At 32.8% G+C, this 27744-nt stretch overlaps 1 protein-coding gene across 1 annotated transcript in view; it reads left to right on the top strand.

The window, feature by feature from the left end:
- Positions 1–27744, top strand: part of CCSER1 (coiled-coil serine rich protein 1) — a 677753-nt gene that overhangs the window by 406685 nt on the left and 243324 nt on the right. Inside the window, exon 6 of the mRNA XM_081304852.1 lies at positions 6505–6709. Coding sequence (XP_081160978.1) covers positions 6505–6709 — 205 coding nt within the window. The remainder of the gene's footprint in view (positions 1–6504; positions 6710–27744) is intronic.

The raw sequence follows: 27744 nt of genomic DNA, 5'->3' as shown, positions 1-27744 counted from the left end.
ATTTGTACGTATAGACTGTCTATTTTATCTAAACTTTTTGAAAAGGGAAGTATAACTAGTTTTAGTTAGTAGTAGTGGAAATCCTTACCATTTAATCTAATTTCCTAAGAAATGTTAAACTCAATGGATAATAATTTTTGTGCACTAAATTTGATTACTCTATCCATTTGAGTATTGCATAAAACTGTACAAATTTTTACAATTCACTAATGAACATGAGATACAAGTAATGCCCATATTGCCCTGAAACATATTAGTTTCTAAAAGAAAGACAAATATGTACACAATTAATTACATTATCCCATCCGTATTCTAGATTTAATATCCTTCTAGGAGGAATATATCCTTTAGCAATTATACTTTAGAATATAATTATAGAATTATACTTGAGAATATCTTTACCTTCAGATAAGATGAAGACCTAACTCATTAAACAGACAACAAATAAATTACTTGTTTATCAAAAAATTCAGGGCTGGAGTTGTGACTCAGTGGTAGAGTGCTCACCTAGCATGTGTGAGGCACTAGGTTTGATCCTTAGCACTACACTAAAAAGAAAAAGAATAAATAAAATAAAAAATTTTTAAAAAAATTTTAAAAAGCAATCTAGAGTTAGGAAATCTGCAGAACTGATTAATTCAGGGCAATAATAACATCAACAAAGATGCAGTTCTATTCAGTATTTTTGTTCTTCAGTTTTCCCACAGCTGACACTTGATATTCTTGAGATATGCCAACAGTTTCAAGAAATATATCAAGACAAAACAACATCCAAAGGAAATGTCTATCACTTTTCTGTTTAACTTTGTATCAGAGAGGAAACATTTTCCTGAGTTTTCTTTTTAGACTTCAGCTTACTTCTTTGCACCATAGGTGAACAAGCATTTGAACAAATTTGAGAATTCTGTTTTATTTGTTAAAGAAACAGAAAGGATGTATCCAGGAATGGTGGGACGGGCAGCCAATGAGGTCTGACATAATAAATCCCATCCTTTCAGAAAGAGAATCAATTGGTTTTGAAGTTTTCATTTGTTTCTATTATAGAGTGTCCATTTATCAGCTGGGATACATCATCTTTTTATTTATTATGATTATTTTTTTCTGTAAAGACTTCAAACATATTTATAAAAGCTACTTAATATTCTTGTTTCCTATTTCCAATATTGGTCATCTCTGTGTTGTCATCTCTTTGCATATCTATGGATTTTAATATTTGCCAGACATTGTGTATGACATTTTTTTAGTCTTTATTTTTTCTTTCCTTTACAAAAACAGTGTTATTCTAGCAAGTATTTAATTTACAAGTAGATAAGATCGATTTTTGAGGCTTCTTAAATGTTGGAACTCTTAAAGTCTCCCAGAACTTTGAAGTTCCTTTGTCAGTGGCACTTATTCTCCTATGTCTTCACCAGAATAAAAACCACACTTTCTTTCCAAATTCATCCAAGTTCAGGGCCCTAAAATCACCACATTGGCAGTATGTGTACTTATTGTTGTTTTGATATATCTTTTTGGCACCTTGAAATCCATCTGTCTTGACTTCTTACAATGCATTGTAAAATTTTAAAAATTAAATTTGGTATAATGTACATATTATTTTTCTGTTTTAAACATGGAATATAGATTATTTAGCCAAGAATTTTCCTAGAGTTCTCTTCAAATTATTTTTTAACTACATATTTGATAAGTATCACAAAAGAAGCCTTAGCATAAGAAAAAGGAGCCTATGCTTTTTTTTTTTTTTTTTTTTTTTTTTTTTTTTTTTTTTTTAGTGTCAGGGTTTGAACCCAAGGAAGCTTAACCACTGAGCCAGATCCCCAACCACATTTTCATATTTTATTTAGAGACAGGGTCTCTCACTGAGTCGCTTAAGGCCTTGCTAAGTTGCTGAGGCTGGCTTTGAACTCACAATCCTCCTGCCTCAGCCTCCTGAGCTGCTGAGATTACAGGCATATGCCACTGTACCTGGCAATCTATGCAGTTTTGATTAGTGGTATACCATATGCCAAGGTTTCTCTGGAGATGTGATTTATTCTAAGGTGGGTAAGAGAAACTTTTTTCATGTAGATAGAAGAACATATGCAAAGCCTTTCAGGCCAGAGGAGTTTATATATTTCAGAAGATCATGTGTTTAGAATTCAAAGAGCAAGGAGGCAGTGTTCTGAGATGAGAAGTGGTGAGGCAGTTATGTCCTGTCATAAAGAACTACATTGGTTATGTAGAGGTGTTTGGAGTGTACCTCACCTTTTCTCATATCACAAGTGCTGGTAAAATAGCTTGATACAGGTACATTTTTATCTAAATGTAATATGTTAAGTTCTGATAAAAACTAAACTACTACATGGAGAGATCCTGTATACATTCCTTCCAGAAGTAACTAGATATCCAATTATAGAACACACTCCTAGTCCTCTTAATCATTGGTTTGTCTTAATCCAATCAAGTTGACAATTCAAATTAACCATTGCAAATAGCATACATTTACATCATTGTACCTGTCTTAGAAGTATTCAAGGGAAGCTTGAATTCACCATAAATAACCAGGTTTATTTTGAAATGAAGCTTAAATAAAAGTAAGTTTTCCAAATTAAGGTTTTTAAAAATCATTGTTTTCTGCAAATCTACTTAATGAAGCTTTGGGAGATAGTCATATACATGTGTTTATTTATTATATTAGGCAACTAGAGGTTACTATTATTTTTCTTTTTCTTGTAAATTGGTTGAGAAATCATAGTCACATTACAAAGTATAAGTCATTGAGATACCTGTTAGCCACAGACAATCCCTGTAATGAAATTTGTCAGTGCACTAAATAGGAAGTGTGCATATGATATGATCTCTGTGCAACTGACATGATCTTGTATTTTGTTAGTCATTTTGGCCATTATATTGGGAAGTTTTCAAAAGATTTGAAGACTTCTTGTGAATGGGAAGAAAATGTTTTACTCTCAAGGTGATATTGCTAGTTATAACTATGTGAAAAATGATAAAAAGGCTGTTATATTTTTTCTCTGTGGTAGGAAACAAAAAACTTTAATCACCCTATAGTTTTTGTCAAGATATATATTTTCCCATTAAACTTGACTGACATACTGAAAAACAGAATTACAGTAGAACTTCTGAACTAGTTTTATAGGAAATTCCTACTACACAAAGAATCACAGTAACCACATGCAAAGCTAATATTCTGTAGTAGTTTAAGTTTTTTAAATACCAGCTAAAACTCTAAAATACTCTAAATTTTCAAGAATGCATTTGATGTAATATTTATAAACATTGCTATTGATCTCAAAATTTTTATTGCTTTGGCACTTATAACTGAAAAGGTTCTTAAGTCTTGATTTAGTTTTATCTAAATGTTACTAAATTTTAAATTATACAGATTTAATCAGTTTTATAAGCATCAAGGCATGTGTAAATATTATTGTGTAATTCTACTGAAGATTCATAGAGTTGACACAGAGAGGGTGAACTGTATATAAATGTTCTCAGTGGAGATTACACTGTCTTTGCGTTTTGTTTGTAGTAGTTATGGTGATTAATGAACCACTGTGTCCAGCTTCAGAATCATACTTTTTTCCCCCATGGTAAGGGATGATTTTTTTTGGTATACAACACATTTGTTAAGTTTTCTGAAACCATAATAATTCAGAGAATTTGCTGACAGTGAGGTGTATATCTAGAAGTGCATGAATTGTATTATCAGGTGGGCCCTGCTAATATAGGAACAGAGCAAGACTTGAACCTAATAATATCCTCACTGTCTTATTTTGGGTTGTCTGTACTTGAAGAAACTATGACATCTTATTAAAGATTTTTCTTCTTTTCTCATCAACCGTGGGGATTATTTTATTTTTTTTAGTTGGATTTACCCAGAGGAACTTGCATATTTGGGACCCAATAATGTTCTCTTGTTATAAACATTAATATTTAATATACTGAACATGTTATTGAATATTATTAATTATAAACCATGGGTACTACCCAGTCAGAAGGCCAGTAGAAATAAACGTAAAACAAAATGGTATGCTGACCAAGGCCCTGAGTAACAGTCCTGATTGATATTCATTTCATCAATTGCCTTGACCTAATTAAGAACAGTTTTGATTACTACAGGTTTGTAGCAGATCTGTTTTTTTATGTAAAAATAAAATGTTCAAAGATAAATTTTTCATATGTGAAAGAACATTAGTTAATTTTTTTAATATAACTAATAAGTTAAAAATATGGTGAAGCTCCTAAATCCAGTGCCAGAAACCTATTAATCTTTGCAATTTAAGCCGGTGTTGATCTGTGGGACACAATGTGGATGGTTTTAGTAACTGTGAAAAATGTCACTATTCTCTGTTTGGGGAATTTAGATACAAACTATTGTGATACAAAACAAATGGTTAGTTTTATCTTCTAAATTCATTGCTGTGCATGTTCCTTTTGACTATTTGAAAATAACAGAGACCCTTGAATTTTTATCTCTGTCTGTATACTATTATTTTCTGAAATACATGGCATGATCCTTTAGCTAAATTGGAAAACAAAAAACAAACAAACAAACAAACAAAAAAACAAAGAGATGCCTTGGTACTTGCTATACAGGTTAGGTAAAAATGCAAATAAAATAATATAGCCTCAATTAATTTTATTCAAATCTTGTTATTTATCTTGGGAATAATTTAATTTTTAAATTATTGAATAATTAGTAAAGAAAACACACTCCTGAATCACACTCAATTTTTTATTTATCTTCATAGACATATTTATTAATTATCATTGTTGTTTGAAGTGATAATTATTATTACTCTCATTTTATGTCAGTAATAATGTAATAAATAAATAAATAAATAGCAATTTTGAGGAATGACTGACTATTGGCCAGATATTTTGCTGACCACTTCATATGTGCTAATTTATTCAAATTTTGAACAAGTCCAGATAAAGTAGTTGTAAAATGAGTATTATCATTTTTTACATTTTTTACATTTATTTTTTAGATAGATACATAAATTTTCTCAGAGCTAAAGAAATGGTAAGAAGTAGGTGGGTCTGGGATAAATTAACCTAAGTGCATTTGCAAAATAAGATTTTCCCCTTACTAATAGAATGTATTTAATAATAAGTAATGTTTCTGTGCCCATTGTAACTCAGGCAGTCTTATAAGGACTTCATATATATGTTAGGTTAGATTTGTTTTGAAACTATCATCTGTTCTTGTTAATCTGTATTTTGTCAGTTTAGAAGAAGCTGTCTTTCAGGAGAAATGAGCTCTTTGTGTTTGAGTCTTTTCCTTCTACTCTCTCAGATGTTCCAAGTGGGGTCCATAAATTAGACTGACAAAAGGAGGATTTATAAGAGAAACACAAATAAGTTTATTAATATGTGCATTGCATACACACACAGGAGCACTCAGAAATGAGTCAATCAGAGGCGTGGTCAGCTTGGGGCTTAGATGGCATCTTATCATTTTAACAAAAGAACAATACATTTTTAGAAAAGTAACCTAATACAGGGACTTTGAGTTTCTAGGACATCAAAGTGTGGCATGGTGAATATATGGGGCAAATAATGTGAGAAAAGCCTTAGGTTAGCTATATGGATTCCTCTGCTGCCTTATCCTGACTCATGAGAATATAGGGTTGTCTCCAGTAATTAACTCATTCTTCCTGGTGGAGAGAGGAGAGGAACACTTTTGTAAATGTATATCTGATTTTATGTAAAGGTGGAAGACAAAAGAACTATTCTTGTATCCATTTCTCAGTTGCCTTCAGTTCAAAATGATCCTTAAGCTAAAGGGGACATTTTTGGGGGTGGCATGTGTTGCTTCCCTTCACATGCTAATTCCAACATAGAATTATACATTTTCTGTTTTGTTTCACTTTTTTTTTTTTTACATAAATCTGTCAGTAACTAACTATGTGACATGGGGCAAGGATCAGTTATATTCCTGGGCACCAGTATTTTCCTGTCAAATGAAGGTTTTGGTGTTCTGGTTTGTAGATAGATACGAAAAAATTCAGCTCTAAAAGTTTAACAGGTTGGCAGGACAATGACTAGCTTTCTTAACCACTAAAATTGTTATTGATTTCTTTATAATTTAATAAATACCAAATATATTTTGTCACAATGTTTGCTGCTTAAGCTTTTCCTTCCAGTTAATTTTAAGCCCGTTACTAGAACCACAAATATGAAATTTTTCTTCCAGTGATATTTTTGTTGAATCTCAGAATTTTTAAATGAGTTAACTAAGTATCATGTGTACATGAAATGCTAATTAAAGAATGATCATATTCTAAAACAGTAATTGTCATTGAATCTTGCCACTAAATATACAATTAAGTCATTTCAAAATGTATGCAGAAGGTCTGAATGTTTTCAAAGACTACTATGAAGAAATTATGAGGTTCACAAAATGTTTTTTCCTAGCATACTATAGACATTAATCTACAACTTTGGAAACACCCTAAACATGCTACATTATAATTTTTGTTCTTTTTTTTTTTTCCTTGTTAGGAATCTTTCCCTGAAATTAACAAAAGAAGATCAGGAATCCAGGTGTTCCCATCTAAGCCGAATGCCCAGCAGTCCATCAACAGATTGGCCCCTGCAAGGTGTGGAAGAAAATGGGGGCATAGATTCTCTGCCTTTCAGACTGATGTTACAGGACTGCACAGCAGTGAAGACGTTATTATTAAAGATGAAGAGAGTTCTTCAAGAGGTAATGGTTTACTCTAAGATTAATGTCTTTTAGCTCTGGCAGACAATGAGGTCTTAGAAGTGCTTAGACTCTACTCTGTCAGTAATTAACTATGTGACATGGGGCAAGGGTCATTTATACTCCTGGGCACCAGTATTTTCCATATGTAAAATGAAGGGTTTGGTGTTCTGGTTTGTAGATAGATACTAAAAAATTCAGCTCTAAAATTTTAAAGTTCTATGAAAGAAAAAAATTGATGCTAAGTTTCCCATTACTGAAGGTGAGGAGATATTGGCATCAGTTATAAAGTTATGTGTGTGTGTGTGTGTGTGTGTGTGTATACATACACACACACACACACATATATATATATATATATATATATATATATATATACATATATATATTAACAAAGCTTTTGAGAGATCTATTAAATGTACTTCATGTTAATGATAGTGGGGCTTTGCTTATATGATACCATAAAAGTATATTTTTGTATCAAAAATAATCAACCCATGGGCTGGGGATGTGGCTCAAGCGGTAGCGCGCTCGCCTGGCATGCGTGCGGCCCGGGTTCGATCCTCAGCACCACATACCAACAAAGATGTTGTGTCAGCCGAGAACTAAAAAATAAAATATTAAAAAAAAAATAATCAACCCAGGAAAATTAAATCTGAAGGTTTGAATGATTTTGTCCATTGAGTACATTTACCCTCCCGCAACCTGCGCTCATTTACTAAAATGTTGAGCATGTAAAGAAAATGTAATAGGATTCTTTCACCTTTTTTTCCAAGAGTTAGACATTCTTTAGCATTCAAATATGTTATGGTATTATGGTATAATTATAATATTTCTATTTTTGAAAATTTCTATAAAATATATGTACACTAATACTACTTTATAATATGCAGAGAATTTCAGTGATTTTAAATTAATTACTCTAGTAAGTATGATTTCAAAACAATAACCTGAGATTTGTGACTTCATATTCAAAGACTTTTATTACATAATATTACCTTTCAATAGATTTGTCTTTATTAATAGGAAAGTCTAATGGTATAAGAACAAAAGATACTTATTATTTAGGAGAAATATTATCATTGTTAAAGGGCTAGGCAGAAGCCTGAATCTTGAGATCCCAACTGACTGGATTCAGTCAACAGCCCACCTTGAGAGTAAGGGAAAATTACATAAAACAGAAAAATGAATTTATTAGAACTTTGCACAAACTGGGAAGACAGCTAGTCTTCCTTCTCCTAACCTACAGAAACATTCTACTTTTTAGAAGGGATCATTAATGGATAACAATTGCCAAGAAAGATCATGTGTCAATTCAGCCAGCCTGTGTACCCTGGAGTGGAACCTTGAGATATATTGAATTCTGGTTTCCTGGTCCTTCCACATCCTGTTATCTCCAAGGGATTTGTCTTTGAACTGTTGCAGCAGTTTCAGCCTCTTTGCTCAGCATGAAATGGCAGTCTGTGGTATGCAGGGTTGGAGAAAATAGCTTCAAGAACAGGTTGGCAGGAAAATAACTAGCCCTGAGAAAACAATTGAGACTTAATTGAAAATGCCCAATTTTAAGGGAGTCCATTATGTTATGACTGCCTTATAATAATGATTACTAACATTTAACACTTTGATAATAGTAATTCTACAAACTTTACTGGGGACCAGAATTGAATCAGGAGAAGGTAGGCAATCTAAATGAAATGATTATATAGGCTATTGGAGGCATCTAGTGAGGTGTTCTCATTAGCCAATGTAAATACATACTGGAGAAGGTCTTTTTTGTGTTTGTGTGTCCCATACATGTATATGTCACTGGGGTGGTCTTTGTGCCTAAACTTTATAAAGTAATATGTTAGAATATGCTAGAGTTTTATATATATATATATATATATATTATATATATATATATATATATAATATATATATATATATATACACACACACATATATATATATATGTATTTATATATAATATATATAATATATATTATATATATGATTTGTGTATTCATATATTTATATATAATTATATATGTATAATTATATAACTAAATAGATATATAATTATATATCTATTTAATTATATAATTATACATATATAAAACTGATCTCTGAGAATTTCAGTAACTTTGTGAGCTGGTGGTTAAGAAAAGGAATGAAACTAAATTGAATAAACAACACTGAACAAATTATGTTTTAAAAAGGCTAATCAGCATTCAAAACTCATTTCCTCTTTATTTTACTATTGTATGTACTTGCAAACTTCTATACACTATTGGAGTTGTATGGTAAACTTCTATATAATAGCAGCCAAGCATTGTTCCACTTGTACATTCATTTATATCATTTTGATAGCTCAAAACCAGCCATGTAGGAGTATTTATGCCATGGAAATTGGCAAACAACACAAATTAGGGCTTTTTATTTTTGGCAAGTCTGCTGTTAAATATTTACCAGCCAACACTATGTCTGACTACATGGTTTCTCTACTGATAGCACAATATTTTTAAGCACATGAATAGGTAAGACAGAATCTCCCCAACCTCTGGCTTAACATGCACTCTGAACCTCTTTGAACAAGACAAACTTAGTATCACCTTTTTTTTTTTTTTAATAAGAAGATAGTAATCTTAAAGTCTGTAATATTTCCCTATTTAACTTTCTACCTGTCTCTTTGGAATGGATTTTAATAATAAATCAATACCAGTAAAAGAGAAGTAGGAAGAACCAATAGGAAGAGTTGAGAGAGTTGAGTTGTTCTGAGGGTACTTAATTTCACAATTTTGAACTATTTAGTGATATTCACTATATAAGAAATTCTAAGAATTTAGTGAGATTGTTTTTATATTTCCATCCATTTTTCTCCCTTAAACAGAACTAAATAGAATTGAGTTTTAAAGTGATGTTTGATTAGTAATGATTATACATGTTTGTGCAGCTAATTCAGATCAGTTTTTATTGCAAACAAGTAAAAGCAATTTGGGGATGAGTATCGAGGATTGAACTCAGGGGCACTTAACTACTAAGCTATGTCCCCACCCGGTTTTTGTATTTTATTTAGAGACAGGGTCTCCCTGAGTTGCTTCCTCACTAAGTTGCTGAGGCTGACTTTGAACTTGAGATTCTCCTGCCTCAGCCTCCAAAGCTGCTGGGATTACAGGAGTGGGCAACCATGCCTGGCAAGTAAAAGCAATTTTATTATGATTAGCATAGACAACTGTTTTTAAAATAAGATATTCATAATAGATACCTTTAAAAATCAATTGAATTATTCTCTAAGCTAAAAATTTTTAAACTACAAATCAAATTTCATTAGTTTATTTGAGTTCACTACAAATTATTCATCTTCGATTAAAAATATCTTTTTAATAAAAGTCCAACTTTTGTAAACAAATTATTTTGTAACTGTGAGAAATCCTTATTATTTATTTTTAAACTAAAGTAAGTACTTAATTTTAATACATCTCAGCATAATATGTCCTTGTTTGAGTTTTTATCTTGTTTACGAGTTTCACAGAAGGTTCTTGTGGAATACACAGATATTTAGTTATCTTTTAGTAACTCTTGTTTTAATAGCATTTTATCACATAGGTATTTGTTCATACCATATCAATCCCCTCCTTAACCCCATTTTAATAACATTCCTTAAAATTTTGCCTTACAAACTAATATATATGGGTACATTTTATAATAAAGTATCCTGAAAAAGTAAATTAATGGAAAAAAATGGATTTCGAGTCTTAAGTATTGATTTTATATATTAATTTTCATTGATCTCTTTGAAACCTGTTACTTGATAGAATGCAATGCATTTATGAAATTTTCAATTTAGTAAATAAAGATTTTCTCTCTGACAAAAATAAAATTATCATTTGTTATTTTGAGGGGACATATACATGTTTCATTTGAAAATATTCAGATCTGTTGGGTGGGTTGGCACATGTCTGTAATCTCAGCTATTCAGGAGGCTGAAGCAGGAAGATCCAAGTGTGGGATCAACCTTGTCAACTTAATGAGACCCTGTCCAAAAATAAAAAATTAAAAGAGTTAGGGAAGCAGCTTAGTGAGAAATCACCCCTGTGTTCAATCTCCAGTACTTAAAAAAAAAAAAATCTTCTTTTGGTAAAGTATCACATTTGAAATGATTTTTGCAGGTTTGTTTAAATTTTTTTTTCATTGACTAACTGCCTTGGATGCCATTAAAATTCTAAATCCCATTAGCTCATTCAGAATGTTTTCCCTTTTAGCTAATTTGTCTTTAACTGGAATTTCATTATTCATTTCATACCTACTTTGGGTTTTATAAAAAAAATGTTCATCTATTAATTTATTTTGGGGATTAGTAATTCCTCTAGTTTGTGCTGTCATCATAGCAACATAAATAATACTTAACTAATCCTGCTTTGTGAATTATATTTGCTATGCTAATATATAATATGGACTTTCAGTTAAATATAATTATTAAAGTGAATATAACAGGGAAAAAGGAATACACAAGTGTGTTTGTGTCTGAATCACTTCAGGATAGGAACCAGCTATGGAGGTACCTAATAGCTGAAGCTCTGAAGAATCTTCTTCAGCAAGCCTAGTGTTGGGTCCAAGCATGTGAATGCTGAAGGCTTTCCAAGTGATTCTTCCATGAATCCCGGAATAGAAGCACTGGGCAAGGACATTGTGTTACAGAGTGTATACATTAAACACACTTGCCCTAAATACTTTTCAAAATTGCCTATCACTCTTTTTCAACTGTTCATACATGAGTGATGTCCCAGTTTCTGTAGTACTTTCAGAATTGTTCCAATTCTAATTTTCCCACCTACCAAACCATTTTCCTCATTGCAGTCAGACAAAAATGAATATATGATCATGTCACTCTCCTTTCTATACGTCTTTGAATATTCCATAATTGCCTTCATAATTTTCTCAGTAGCTTCCATGACAGTCTACATCTCCTAGCAGCTTAAACTATTTATCCTTCTTCATAATAATTATAAATCTTCCCTTTTACAATGAGACTCTAAGGTGCCTAAAGAGAATGGTTTTGTAATCTTGTCCTTTGTTGTGTCTTCCCAACCTATCATATATTTGTGGCTTAATATACAAATGAAAGGAAAACACATTCTATTCAGATTCTAGCCTGCCTTTAAAGAATTGTTAATGGAATATAAATGATAAACTCGAATGCCTGATGGAATAAAGATCAAACTAAGTATATAGCAGGTTTTCCTCCTTTAAAAGAAGTGTAGACTAAGCTTTTCAAATGAAGTCACACAGTGATAATTACTAGATTTGATTTAATCAAGACCCTGAGAAGCCCTGAATACTAAAAATGGTAGAGATAATCTGAAGCATTTCGGATCCTTCTCTGGAGTAGATAGCTCTGGTGATTACTATATTAACTATATTTTATTTTTTTTTCTAAATCTTCAAGATTAAAGGAAAAGCCTAAGGGTTTAAAGATTTTTTTCTCTATAAGTCACTCTTTTCAAATGTAGATGATTTTATTTTGACAAACCATTATTGTAACTGCAAAGGAAAAGTATAAAATGTAAATCATTGTAAAACCACCAATCAATATATCTAATAGTTTTTATATGTAAATAGTATATCAATATATCTAATATCTTTATTTTTCTGATATTTTTCTAATGGTGCTGTGGGGATATCTAAGATATTAATTTTGAAATGGGCCATTGTGGATAATTTGAATGTGTTATGCTCGAATTTGGGACCCCCAAAAGACCACCAGAGACCAAAATCGATGTAAACAGCAAAGAGGTGTTTATTGCGAGCTAGCTTGGTCCTCTGCGTGCACACACAGCAACTGGTGATGCTGAGAGCCCAGGGTTTGCAGCAGTTTTATACATTCTTTGGAGAAGGCAGGGACCCCCACATATAGCATAGCATCTCTTAGCAAATCATCACACACCGCAGCAAAATCAAATAACAACTCTAAAACATGATTAGCACATTTACTGGTGGGAACAAGTTGGGTAAGGGTGATTGGTCAGTACAAAAGGGGTATTCATTTGAACTGATTGGTTTAAGCCAAGAGGGGTGTATGTGCTGAACTACATGGTTTCCCAACATGTTATCAACCACCATAAACTACTGGGAGGGTCATCTGGCATCCCAGGTATTTTCCCTGTCTCATGCTGATTGGTGGCTGCTAGGGGGCTGCTATGGATCCCCACCTAGCCTGACTGAGTCAGGGACACTTGGCACAGCAGATCTCTCCTGTTATTTGTAGATAAACAACTCAGCAGGGTGGGTGTGTGCCTAGGAGTGCTCTGTGGGTCTTTTCAAGGACAAGGGTCATTCCCTTCCTTGGACAGGCTTTGCTCTGAGATAGAGACTGGTTTTTCAAATGGAATATCACATTCCCACATTCTTTTCATCTTCATTCTTTAAAAATCATTTGTTATTAAAATGCACTTGTATATTCCCACCAACAATTTTAAATACCAACTCCTTCATTTAAAAAAGAAAAAAAAGAGTGATATTTGGTCCTCTGAAATTCTACTGTCTTCACTTTTATTTTTAGTATTAATGATAAAAATAAAGGCAATTATGGCAAAGAAGGAGAACTGTTTTAATTTTTCTTCATTAATTTTTTCATATAATACCATCATTCTACAAAAGAAAAAATATTTGCTATATATAGAAATAGGATTTTTAAAATTATTCTGATTAGATTATTGTGTTCTTTTTTTTGACATCCTTATAAAATTTGCTGTAGTCTATGGTATGTGACCAAGAAGAATACTGGGAAGGGATTTCAGATGCAAATAAATAGTTGTTTCTAGTAAGATGACAAGGAATAAGAATGTTAATCAAAGAGTGTGTCCCCTGTCACACCCACATACCTTTTGTTTTTGTACTTAAGAAATAAGTACTAGGAATGTAACTAGAAAATTTCCTGAATAAAAAAAAATTAAAGGGCTGGGGATGTGGCTCAAGTGGTAGCGCGCTCGCCTGGCATGCATGCGGCCCGGGTTCGATCCTCAGCACCACATACCAACAAAGATGTTGTGTCCACCGAGAACTGAAAAATAAATATTGAAAATTCTCTCTCTCTCTCTCTCTCTCTCTCTCTCTCTCTCTCTCTCTCCCCCCCCCCCCTCTCACTCTCTCTAAAAAAAAAAATTAAAGTTAAATGTTAAATAAACAGTATACTGATATAATAATGAGATGAATCAATTATAACAAAATATCTAGAAAAGTGAAAATCAGGGAAATATTTATTTGAGAATCAATGTGATTTATGAGCATTTAGAGATGACAAAAATATTTGGAACATGGAACATTTAATAAAGACCTGCCACTAATTAAAGAGCTCTTACCTATATTTTTTTTTCCTGTAAACTATCTAATAATTCAAACTTTGATTTCATTTTCTATGAAAAGAATAATAACTAAAAACATGAAAGGATAATTTTCAATGTGAAATGCTTACATTTATTTTAAATATGAATCACATTTATATGACACTGTGTTTTGAACTTAATTTATCATGTTTCCATTTTTTTTTTCTTTTGCAAATTTTATTGAAATGATTTCAAGAGCTGTAATAGGGATTTTATAATCACTAACATTTTCCTATCAGAACATCTCAAGAACAAAAAAAAAAAAGGATATTCTATAGAATAGGAAGTCTAGAAATGGATAATTGTAGAGAAGGGGAATCAATAGTAGAAAATCCTAGAGTATGAAAATATATCAGAAGTTAGAAATTAGTGTCATACATTTTTAAGTCCTTGGCATAATTCTCCACAGCCTTTAAGTTGTTTTCTGTATTCTTGTTTCTCTGAGTCATCTTTTCTTATAAAGTTAGCATATATTTGCAGCTGTACAGTTTTCTCATTCTTTTTGTGGGGAGGATGGTATACCAAGGATGGAACTCAGGGGCATTTGGCTACTGAACCACATCCCCAGCCCTTTTTTGTATTTTATTTAGAGACAGGGTCTCACCAAATTGCTTAGTGCCTCACTTTTGCTAAAGCTGGCTTTGAACTCATGATCCTCCTATGTTAACCTCCTGAGCTGCTTGGATTACAGGCGTAAACCACTGTGCCAGACTCAGTTCTCTCATTCTTAATCTGATTGGAAATATTGTATCCAAAGTCGTCTTTCATTTTCCACTATTAACCTTTCAAAGTTAAACTATAAGATGTTCCTGTGAATATTTTACATTCTTTTTGGATTGCCTATGAAATTTATCTGGGGTTTATTTAATTAGACAAAGCATACTCACAAATCTCTTTAAAGTAAACCTTGTTCTGACATGAAATGTCAGACACAACCTCTTAGTCTTTTACAATTGCTTTTGATGGGGGTATTCTACATTGCATAGTCTAAAGCCTTAACCAAAGGCACCTTTTGTCTGAGTGAAACACCACCTTTTGTCTTTCAGAACAGCTCTGAATCTACTAAATAAATTCCTGAGTTCTACATTTTTACCTCTGGATGAATGAGGTTGTTAGGCTTTTGATAATGACCTGTCTTAGATTCATTGAGAACTGACAGGGTACTCTGTAAGAGTACTATACTTGCATGAGGACTAACTATAAAAAAAATATGATTTGAATGGGACTCTTTTTCTATGTAAGCAATCCTAATTTTCAAAAGTCCTCTAGGAGAAATTAGAGAAGGTAAAGAAAAAAATTTTCCCTATCCATAACCTCCTTTCACTTACAGTTTTATTGCAGGAAGTATATTATTGTGGTAAAGACAACAGAGGCTTGAAATGATAGATGTATCTCACATCAGCCACATAATAGCTACTACAAGATGATTAAGGTTTTTGAGATTATTTCATTATATGTAATATTAATGATGACTATTTTATAGGGTTATTTGTACAATTCCACAATTATGTGTGTGTGTGTGTGTGTGTGTGTGTGTGTGTGTGTGTCTCACACTGGACATACATGGACATGAGATATGATAATAATCTTATTTACAGGTAATTACTGACTATGGAAAATAATTGAGATTTCTTCATTGTGGGGGAATACAACAGTAAATTATCTTCAATAGCATAAAATATTGTATGTATGAATAATAATTCAGTATTAGTAATTATTAATAAAGGTTTTATTGGCTGATTCTAAAAGAGAAATAGTTTGCCATTTATGCTTCTTCTGGACTCAGTATAACAGCAACTTGACATGATGTTATTTGGTAAAAGAAAAAAAAACCTACTACATGTCAGTTGAATTTCCTGTTTTCAGTTCAATATCTAAGAAAGTTGTTACATGTGAGAAATCGCAGTGACAGACCCTGGTGGTAGCAGTTAAAATAGACAGAAGGGAAAAGATGTGTGATATGTTTTGGAAGTAATGTCAACAGTACTTGCTGGTGAATTGGAATAAGGTTGTGATAGAAAGAGAAAAAGCAAGAAAACTCTGAAAGTTGTGATTTTAGTTAGGAACAGATATCTCTGTCATCCTGAGCCTGGGAATAAGAAGAGTTGCCTGTGTGAGGCAGAAGGAAGCATGAGTTCTATTTTGGGCAGGCAAAGGTTGAGACTCTTATTTAAATATTCACGGTGTCAAGTAGAATTTTGAATTAATGTGTCTGTACACCCAGGCAGACCAGGGCTGGAAACACAGACTGAGTGTCCATGATGATATAGATTCTGTTTAAAGTTATGGAGGAGAAAATATATGTTTATAAATATCATAGGATGTTCCAATATGAATAAGGATCAGAAAATCAGCAAAGAGTGTCCAGTGAGAATGTAGAGCCTACCAAGAGGCCAAAGCGGAGGGGGGGGGGGGGGGGGACAACAACATTCCATCCAGATGGTCAACTTAAGAAATGGTGCTGAGAAGAAAGTAGGATTAGGAAAGATAAGCCATTAGTGGGTTTCAAGATCCTTTCGGGTTGATTCCCAAAGCAAACCTAGCCTTTAGGAATTTACAGCAACCAAGTAAAGTGTTAATTTATAACACCCAGTCCTACAATAGAGATAATAACCATTTCTGGCTGGTTCTTAGTGGTTGAATTAGTGGTTCATTTCTTTACAAGAAATCGGTCCATGAATTGAAGAATATGAATATTAAAAATAAATGACCTAAGTCTCAAAATTCTATTTTAAAGTGTGACCAATTTTAGTTTTAGAAATACACCATAGATTTATGCCTTTATATGTGTACTTTGTATTTTTTGCATTACAATTCTTAATACATATATATATCACAATTTTTGTATCTCTGTACATAAAGTATGTTGACACCCAATTCAAGGTGTGAACATACTTTATATACAGAGATATGAAAAATTGTCCCCTATATGTGTAATAAGAATTGTAATGATTTCCACTGCTGTCATGTATTTAAAAAAAGAGTAAATTCAGAGAAAAATTAAGTATATTCTTTAAAAATCTGTAATATATAACTCTAGGAAAAAGCAAAACATATGTTCTGGAAAGAAAATGTAATTAGAGTATGGATTTGGTCATGCAGTGACTCATATTTACAGTTAAAGTTAGACCTGAAGTGATTTAGAAGCATGGAGATAAATCCTAGAAAACAAAAATGTTATTTGAAAGTAGTTTCCTTGAGATAGTGGGGTTAATATTGCTGAGGATGATGGAGCAACTATTCTTGCATTAGTATGAGCTACTTAGCACTCTATAACTTTTAAAATTCTGTTGCCTATGTGGTTTTTTTAAAATTTTATTTATTTTTTTATTGGTTGTTCACAACATTACAAAGCTCTTGACATATCATATTTCATACATTAGATTGAAGTGGGTTATGAACCCCCAATTTTACCCCAAATGCAGATTGCAGAATCACGTCTGTTACACATCCACAATTTTACATAATGCCCTATTAGTAATTGTTGTATTCTGCTACCTTTCCTATCCCCTACTATCCCCCCTCCCCTCCCCTCCCATCTTCTCTCTCTACCCCATCTACTGTAATTCATTTCTCTCCTTGTTTATTTTCCCATTCCCCTCACAACCTCTTATATGTAATTTTGTATAGCAATGAGAGTCTCCCTTCATTTCCATGCAATTTCCCTTTTCTCTCCCTTTCCCTCCCATTTCATGTCTCTGTTTAATGTTAATCATTTCTTCCTGCTCTTCCTCCCTGCTCTGTTCATAGTTGCTCTCATTATATCAAAGAAGACATTTGGTATTTGTTTTTTAGGGATTGGCTAGCTTCGCTAAGCATAATCTGCTCTAGTGCCATCCATTTCCCTGCAAATTCTATGATTTTGTCATTTTTAATTGCTGCATAGTACTCCATTGTGTATAGATGCCACAATTTTTTTATCCATTCATCTATTGAAGGGCATCTGGGTTGGTTCCACAGTGTAGCTATTGTGAATTGTGCTGCTATGAACATCGATGTGGCAGTATCCCTGTAGCATGCTCTTTTAAGGTCTTCAGGGAATAGTCCGAGAAGGGCAATAGCAGGGTCAAATGGTGGTTCCATTTCCAGCTTTCCCAGGAATCTCCAAACTGCTTTCCAAATTGGCCGCACCAATTTGCAGTCCCACCAGCAATGTACAAGTGTACCCTTTTCTCCACATCCTCGCCAGCACTTGTTGTTGTTTGACTTCATAGTGGCTGCCAATCTTACTGGAGTGAGATGGTATCTTAGGGTGGTTTTGATTTGCATTTCTCTGACTGCTAGAGATGGTGAGCATTTTTTCATGTACTTGTTGATTGATTGTATATCCTCCTCTGAGAAGTGTCTGTTCAGGTCCTTGGCCCTTTTGTTGATTGGGTTATTTGTTATCTTATTGTCTAATTTTTTGAGTTCTTTGTATACTCTGGATATTAGGGCTCTATCTGAAGTGTGAGGAGTAAAAATTTGTTCCCAGGATGTAGGCTCCCTATTTACCTCTCTTATTGTTTCTCTTGCTGAGAAAAAACTTTTAAGTTTAAGTAAGTCCCATTTGTTGATTCTTGTTATTAACTCTTGTGCTATGGGTGTCCTATTAAGGAATTTGGAGCCCGACCCCACAATATGTAGATCGGAGCCAACTTTTTCTTCTATCAGATGCAGAGTCTCTGATTTGATATCAAGCTCCTTGATCCATTTTGAGTTAACTTTTGTGCATGGCGAGAGAAAGGGATTCAGTTTCATTTTGTTGCATATGGATTTCCAGTTTTCCCAACACCATTTGTTGAAGATGCTATCCTTCCTCCATTGCATGCTTTTAGCCCCTTTATCAAATATAAGATAGTTGTAACTTTGTGGATTAGTCTCTGTGTCCTCTATTCTATACCGTTGGTCCACCCGCCTGTTTTGGTACCAGTACCATGCTGTTTTTGTCACTATTGCTCTGTAATATAGTTTGAAATCTGGTATCGCTATAGCGCCTGATTCACACTTCCTGCTTAGAATTGCTTTTGCCTATTTGGTTTTAATAAGAATAAGTATTAAATACTTATAAAAAAGAAAGACACCATATATTATATTAGGTTCATCAAGAATGGTAATCAAAAGTATATTTTAAATATCGCATCCACCATATTGATGTATTATCTTTTTTTTTACTAATGTTGCTATTATTACCTAAGGATATTACTTATACTGTAGAGATAATCTAACAGTGATCACAAAATGAAGGTAGTAGAGTAGACTGTTCAGATTAGAATTTCAACCTTCATGCTGATTGTGTGCATGTGATTTGGGGCAAGGTGTTTAACCTCTTCATGAAAATCTAGTCTCTTCCAGAAATAGAATTACTAGATTAGTGTATATTTGAAACTCCTAGACAATTTCAGGTTTCTCCCAAAGTTTTGTACCAATTTACTCTCAGGCTATGGTGTATTCATCTAGTAGAATGCTTTATGTTATTGAATTTCCATGTCCCACAAAAAACATTTTGAGAACAAAATTCAAGTTACAAATGAATTCATACAGAATATAAACTTTAACAATATGCAAACTTGAAATATATTGTTAAAGAATCAATATGAATATAGTAAAACCATAAGAAAAAAAGTAATAAAATTGTAAAGAGATGCTAAATGTGATATCTGGGATAAAATTATCTGCATAAAGGTAGTAAGAGTATGTATGTGATATTTTCTTACACATGTAAAATGTATTAAAAATGTAGTCTTTCCAAAGTCTGTACTCTTGAGTGGCTCAATATCCATGAAATCTGTTTTTCACAACTTAATTTCCCTCTATTTCTTCATGCTTTTAAGGGTTTCAGAAAAATGGTGATTACTTCTTTCCTGTCAGTATGTTTTGATATTTATTTGATGTCAAAATAAAAATGAAATGATATTATTTGAACAAGAATATACCTATTATCCAGAGATTTCTTTTCTTATTTATGTCCTCATATAATCTACTAGTCATGAGTCTTATTTGATTAATTATAATAAAACAAACTATAACCCAAAATATTAATAAATGCCCCATTCCTTGTACTTAACTGCTGTGGTAATCCACTATGTATGTTATAATCATGTTCAATGATTAATCAAATAACCACGAATATTGTTTTGCTATGCATGTTTAACCTCTAATTTTCGTCACAAGTCCAGCATTAATGTTTCTCTTATAGTACCACTTCTATATTTTTGTGCCATTCCATGGACTATGTCTGGCATCAAGAATTTCAAGCTGACACATACATAGCAGACATAGAGCAGATGGCACCCCTTAGAGTCTCCAGGGAATCCCTAGGGTGATCAGTACTTCCAGTGGGGCAGGGAAAGAGAGATCCAGAGCCAAGTAAGCAAATGGTATTATGAAAAGGCTGCAGTTGTGTTCTGCTGAGACACATTGTTACTTAAATTGTGTTTTGTTTTTATTTATAAATCAGAGACATATTTAACTGCAGTGAAATGCCTGTTTTTAATCACCAAGTATATAAGAGATGATGTTACAAATTTAAATTACATAATGCAGTTGCTTAGGAGAAATACAAACCTTAAAGTATTTATATGTTTACAGATGAGCAAAAATGTTTTATTTAACATCTAGTGACTCATTTAGATGGAAGGCAGCTATTCCTTAACCATGTCATTTTAACTTTGATGAAAATAAAAACTTGAGGAAATTAATTATTGCTTGTATTTTAGTTTAGATTTATGAAGAGAAATTCAAATTTTACTATTTCAAACATTATAGTCTTAAATTATTTTCTGTTATTGTTTTTAAAGTTAATTTGGACAATGTAAATAGAGAAGTAGCTATTGATATAGTAGAAGTGACTCAATTTGTATTTATGGTAAACACATGTGAAAATAAAGAGATGCATTTGTCTTGTTCTCTGATTAAATGAGTTTCTGGCCTCAGTAGGGGGATGTGTAGAGTTCAGAAAGAATAATTGTCATTAAAGATTTACTTCACTGATATAAAAAAAATTGTTTTTAAATCTCCGTTCCACATTAGGGGTCAACACAGGTTTTTTGTCAAGGCCAGTGAATACATATTTTAGGTTTTGTGTGGCCTATGTTCTGACTCTAATAAGTTGTAGCGAAACCAGATGCATTATACAAATTAATAAAAATTTATTCATAAAAATAGGCAGAGGCCAGATTCAGGATTTGTCTTAGGCTATCATCCTATTCTACTTCAGAGAAAGGTGACTGAAGTATCATGAAGAGGCCTTGTGCCCTTAATAACAGTAGTTTAGGGAGCCAGATTTAGCAGGCAATGTAAATCCCATTCCTTTATAGCTGAAGGGTCCTGGGCAACATTTTTAAATTCTGTGCCTCTGTTTTCTCATTAGTAAAGAAGGTATAGTAGTAATTGGCATATTGCTTAGGTTTGTTGAGAATATTCAATGTATTAATACATTTAAAATGCATGGAGTAATGTTGGATATCCCACAGATGCTCTATATGTATTAGTTATTATTTAATTGTTATTGCAAAGTCTGAGGACTACTAGTGAAATAAAGAGCAAGGATTTAGTATAAGACAAACCCAAATTTAAATTATAGATGTACAGCAATTCAGCAGTGTGATTACATTTTACTTCTCTGATACCAACGAGGTTTCCTCGTATATGGTATAAGGATAAACTTTTCATAAATTTCATAAGATTAAATTTAATTATTGCTGGCAATGGAAAGGTCTTAAGAAATGCTAATACACTCTCTTATCTTTCTTCCCTTTAAAGAGATTGTATCCTAACATTAATTCTAAACTCTTTCCCCAGATTGAGTTTCAATCCCTGGCTTGATAATGCCCCTATGACTCAACATTTTCTCTAGAGTTGATCCTGGATTTTAGTACTCTTATTTCTTTCATGCTCTAGAACTGAATTTTGGTCCTTGAGCTTCATAATTGCTACAAAGATGCTTTTCCTTGTTCACAGAATCCCTAAATACTGCTTGTCCCCTTTCTAATTCTCCGAGAAAATTGCATGGTTTTATAGTAAATTGGGAGTAGGTATTAGTGAATTAACACTGATTAACAGTGAGTCCAAATAAAATGCCTATATTTGGATTTTAAAATAAATCCATTTTTTTCATTTTTAAGGCATATTAATAAATGTTGACATAAAGATTTTGCTTGCAAGACATTGTTATAGAGATCATATTCTTAGTTCCTATTTGCATCCAAATGCAAATAATTTCTCTATCTTCCCACAAATAATTCTGCTTTCTTTCAAATCCATACTTCCTAGTTTTCAAGGTGATGCTTTCTATAAATATAGAGAGATCTACCACTTTTGACTTAAAACATTATTTTAATCATGAATTCACAGGTGAAATTTCTTTGAATTCATGATTTATTTTATTATATTTATTTCTCATTTGAGACTTTGCAGAAGCTCACACTCAGCTTATTTCCCTTTATTTATCTGTTGGACCATGGTTTTAATACATGTTTATAAAAATGTGCTTTGATAAAGTTGATCTATTCAGTATGATCCTCTTCAGTATCTAATGAAAAATTGGTATCTGATGTGCCACCACTGCTTTTGAAACCAAGGTTGTTTCTAATATTAGAAGCCTTCCTCATTTACTATATGTTTTTGAGAAAGATATATATTTTATTAAAGTATTTTAGAAGTTTCTGGGGGTGAGTCAAATTTAACTTCCACTGGAGAGATCATTGCAAACTGTAAATATCCTTGAATTGTTTCTTCTGGACAATCTCTTTACTTAGTTGATAACCGAGACTACCATCTTACTGGCAAATAGTTTAATATCTACCAAAGTTATATTGTTTTTTTCCTCAAGAAACCTTCATGAGAGCAGTTAATATTGCCATGGATACATTTACCTCTGGGAACCACAGGCCAAAAACTGGCAACATTGACTTGGGGCAGGGCAGAATCCTACAAATAACATTTCTATCTGTGTTCATATAGCAACTATAGAAAATTTATTGAAAGGTAATGATATAATGTAGTAATTTAAGTGTAGATTTCAGAATATTATAATATTATAGAGTGTGAATGATACCAGTATAGTGTGTGTGTGTGTGTTTGCATGCTTCTACCTGCATGTACGCAAGTGCCTATATATGTTGGGGTTATTGAATATGTTTTTGTTATCCTGGGTTTGGAAGACAGAGTTGCAAAGATTTTTAAAAATAGGTTGAAAAAAAAATTCTTTAAATAAATTCTATCACATCTTTGCTTCCTCCATATCATATTAGGTTTGAACCCATTAAAAATGTTCTTCAATCTTGCAGAAAACAATGGATGCTCACTCACACCAGGACATATGTCTGCATGTACAGACTTTGCTTCTGGGCCATTTCTTGGTATCCTTATTATTAGCTCTCACCTGCTTTTCAACACTGTGTTTGCTCAACTTATTATTCCTCTCTGCTTTTAGTCTCTTTTCACATTTTTCCCCTAAGTTCTGATGTAATTTCTCCCACTTAGCCAAGAAGTAGTGAATAGATTATCTTTTAATGACCCCCAACCCTATCATTTGTATTAGCCTTGTGACATTTTATTTCTTTTTACTTCTTCAAAGTAATAAAATTTTTGGCTTGCCTTGCTGGACAGAGATAAATTGCCTCTCTGGACCCTACATCTCATAAAGTATCTCCTTACACAAAGTATACAATTTCCTAGTACTGTGCTGTCTACCACAGCCCCCCTAAACACATACACACACACACAAACACACACACACACACACACACACACACACACACACACCCTATTCATTTTAAATCATAACTCAGGAGGAATGGTACATTTCCTCTGGTACTTCAGATATTTTTAATTCTCATGTTAATTTTTAATTCCACCGAACCTGAAATGAGAATTAGCTTTCTTTAACAGTACCAATTCTGTTCCTATTCATATTAGTTTAACTACTATTTTTCTGATTATAAATTTCTGTGAGACTTTTACTGTGTACAAAATGAGCTACACTGACCACCTTCCACAAGTACCAATGGCACTTTTTCTTCATGATTTTTGAGTGAGACATCCAGAGGCTAAATCATGTTCAAGCAGTATTTTATGTTTCTCAAATAAATACATATGATCAAGTGAATCATCTTTAATAAGGTATTCTAGACTTTAATGGTTACTGGCCAATTTAGCAACTCTTGCTCTTCCCAAAACTTTCAGAAATGTCTTTCATATGCTGCCCCTAAAATCAAACACAAAACTAGGAACACAAACTATTGTAGTCTTTTCCTTAAAAATATTTTATGTATCTGTCAGGTAAGTCATATTAGTGAAATGGAGTGAATGTTCAGAAATAAAAAAAAATCATTTTTTAATGAAATTAGTTTTGAAATTTTGATGTTTTCAAGTTTATACAAAATATCTATTTAGAAGTAATATTGTAGTAGGGGGGGTTAGGGAAATCAAAACCAGATTCTAAAAATATTTTAATGTATACATTTGGAATGAGTTCAAATGGAGTTCAAAGTCTTTGTCCTAAGAGTATAGAAAATGAAGGCAGTTCAAGATAGTAAGAAATCCAGATGAAAATAAAACTAACCAATTTAAATAAATAACCATTGATATTTTGCTCATGTTTAGTATTCTAATGATAGCGTTATTTTAGCTAACAATAAGAGGATATTCATGCTTGTGTTTAGAATATAAATGCAGACAGAAAGAGTAAAAAATGTTTTTAATACTTAATAATTTATGTAAGGTTTTATTTATGATCACATTTCCTAAAAAGATTTTATTTTATTCACTAACTCCCTGAGTTTTATGCGTTTTTTAAGGTTCTGTATTATGTGCATTTCTTTTATAAACCTTTACCATAATTATATTATCAATTAATATATATATATATATATATGTCTACATGTACATAAATTCACAAATTTCTGTTCATTTTAGCAACATGTTTTCTTTGAAACAAAGGAAAGAAGGAAGGAATATAATTATAGTCAAGAAATATGTGTATCAATATTTTGTATTCAGAAGGTACTGTCAAGCTTAAAGAGTGAAATTTCGACAGGTGTAGAACATAGTAATGAGAGATCCTAAAGAAAACAGTTGCTATGAAATGACTTGTACTCCTCCAAAATTCACATGTTTAATTTCTAATACGTAACCTCCCAAAGTGCCTGTATTTGAACATAGAGGATAGATAATTTAGGTTAATTTGGGCCAAAATGGTGGTGCTGTAATCCAGTGTGATTGATGTCCTTATAAGGAAAGGGAGAAACTCAGAAAAATCCATGTAGAGAAAGTAGCCATCAGCAAGCCAAGGAGAGAGGCCTCAGGGGAAACCAGACACCTTGAAATGAGACTACTGGCTTTCAGAACTTTGAGAAAGTAAATTCATTGTTTAGGCCTTATAGTTTATAGTAGTTTGTAAGGGCAACTCTACACAACTAGCACCCAATCTTCCAGATAGAAAGCCAGGAGCAGCTTTTGTACAGGGACCTGAGGACCTTGTTTTACTAATGTAGAGGGAACCACCAAGAGAATATAGTAAACAGTGTTATATTATGACACTAAGTCCAATGCACCTTCTTACACATTCATCTGTGTGTGTGTGTGGCAATCGACATTGACGACTTCATACTTATAGTAAGAAGGAGCAGTGCTTCCCAAGTGGCTTTACTGTTAAAATAGCCAAGAGGTTAAGTAAATTTTGTGCCATTTTTTTTCTTTTTTTGTACAGAAGCATGTTGTGAAAATAGCAGTCTTGTCCAGAATTTAATCTGGCGTCAATATTTCAGATACACTGGAGTAAAGTTTATGGGGAATAACAGAGATCAGTATGAACTGATCCAGGTCTGTGGTTGAAAGAGTATGGATTGGGGCAGTGGCAACAGATATTAAGAAAAGCACGGAAGCTTTATCAGCATTAAAAATGAAGAGATTAATGATCCGTATATATTCAGTGTCTTATTATATTTATATGCTGAAGTCTTCCCAACTTCGCAGTCTAACTTCACTAACCCTCAGTGAGACTACATTTGCAGATAGGACCTGTGAGAGGATAATACAGGCCACAAAAGGTCGTATTGGTAAGCCCCTAATTTGATAGGACAGGTGTTCCTGTAAGAAAAAGGAGAGACACCAGAAATTCTTTCTCTGTCATGTAAAGACACAGTGAGGAAGAAGGCAGCTGTAGGTAGTCCAGTAAAAGAGCCCTCATCAAGGACTGCCCACACCTTGGCCTTGAACTTACAGCCTTCATAACTGTTAGAAAAAATTATCTGCAAAGTCTCTCAATCTATGGTACTTTGTTAGAGCGGTCCAAATAGATGAGAACAGAGTGGTTGTGTACTTTGAGGCTACAATTTAAAAAAAAAAAAAAAATCACTCAGAGCTTTAGAGTGCTAAAACTCATGCTCCTCCTAATCTCTAGCTTATACTGCCTGTCTAAATTAATGTATAAATTTGATGAGAATAAAGGGTAAAGAAAGTTTAAAAAAAGTGAAAAAAATATTTTAAACAAAAAAGGAGAGAGTTGTGATATTCTTGTAAGAAAAGATAATACAGTTAAAAAAGGTTGTTGAATTAGATTGAAAATGTGGTATTTGATTTTAAAAAAGGAATGTGTTAAGATAATGATAAAGATAGATTGGATGCCAGACTATTAAAGACACTGGAGAAAGTTTATGAAAAAAATAAAGTAATAAATAGAAAAAAGTCATTCTTAAAGACAATAAAATTCTGGCTGTGGAAGGAAAGAAGGAAAGATAATTGGTGAATGGAAATAAGCACTCTATCTGGTATAGTCTCTTCCATTGCTGATACCTCCACTTATTTGTTACCCAACTTCCTACTCAGTACATGAATGAAGGGTGCTTCTTAGTGTAAATATTGCCTTTCCACAAATACATAGATTTTTTTCCACCACCATTTTCTTAAATGCCAAGACTGAAAACCAGGGCCCACTTTGACACAGTTTTCTTCTTCACCAGTATGTTGCTAAATCCTGTTCATTCTCTAAAATATTTTCTCTGCTTCATCGTTTGCTGTCCATTTATAAGACCAATGCTTTAGTGCAAAGTTTCATTGCTTTAAATAAATGAAGTACTGCAATAGTCTCATAAAGAAAGAAGCAATACTGAGAAGTGTTTAAGAGCTTAAGTTATGTAGTCATACGGATTTTGGATAGAATCCCATTTCTGACATTTGAATATTAAGCTCCTTAGGGGAAGTTATTTAATTATCTCTGAAACTGTTTTCTCATCTATAGAATGAAGAATTGAATAATAATGTGTGGGTAAGATTCCTGCAGAGAGAAAGTGGGTGGGGGGTGGAGAGCAGAGAAGAGAAAGGGGGAGGGTCGGAAACAAAGAGAGAATATAATCATCTTTCTTCATTAATCCATCCATACCTATTTTATGACCTATTTTGCTTCAAAGAATTCCAACTTCTTCTTGTCTCATAGAGAATAAAGTCAAGGGCTGGGGATGTGGCTCAAGCGGTAGCGCGCTCGCCTGGCATGCGTGCGGCCCGGGTTCGATCGTCAGCACCACATACCAACAAAGATGTTGTGTCCGCCGAGAACTAAAAAATAAATATTAAAAATTCTCTCTCTCTCTCTCTCTCTCTCTCAAAAAAAAAAAAAAAAGAAAAAAAAAAGAGAATAAAGTCAACTTCCTCAATTTTTACTCAAAGGTCTTCATAATCTGATTATCCAAATTTCTC

Source organism: Spermophilus citellus, assembly GCF_964194105.1.
Source record: "Spermophilus citellus genome assembly, chromosome: 8".
Classification (NCBI taxonomy): Eukaryota; Metazoa; Chordata; class Mammalia; order Rodentia; family Sciuridae; genus Spermophilus; species Spermophilus citellus.
Note: the sequence above shows the minus strand (reverse complement) of the source record. Positions and strands in the feature narration are given on the sequence as shown.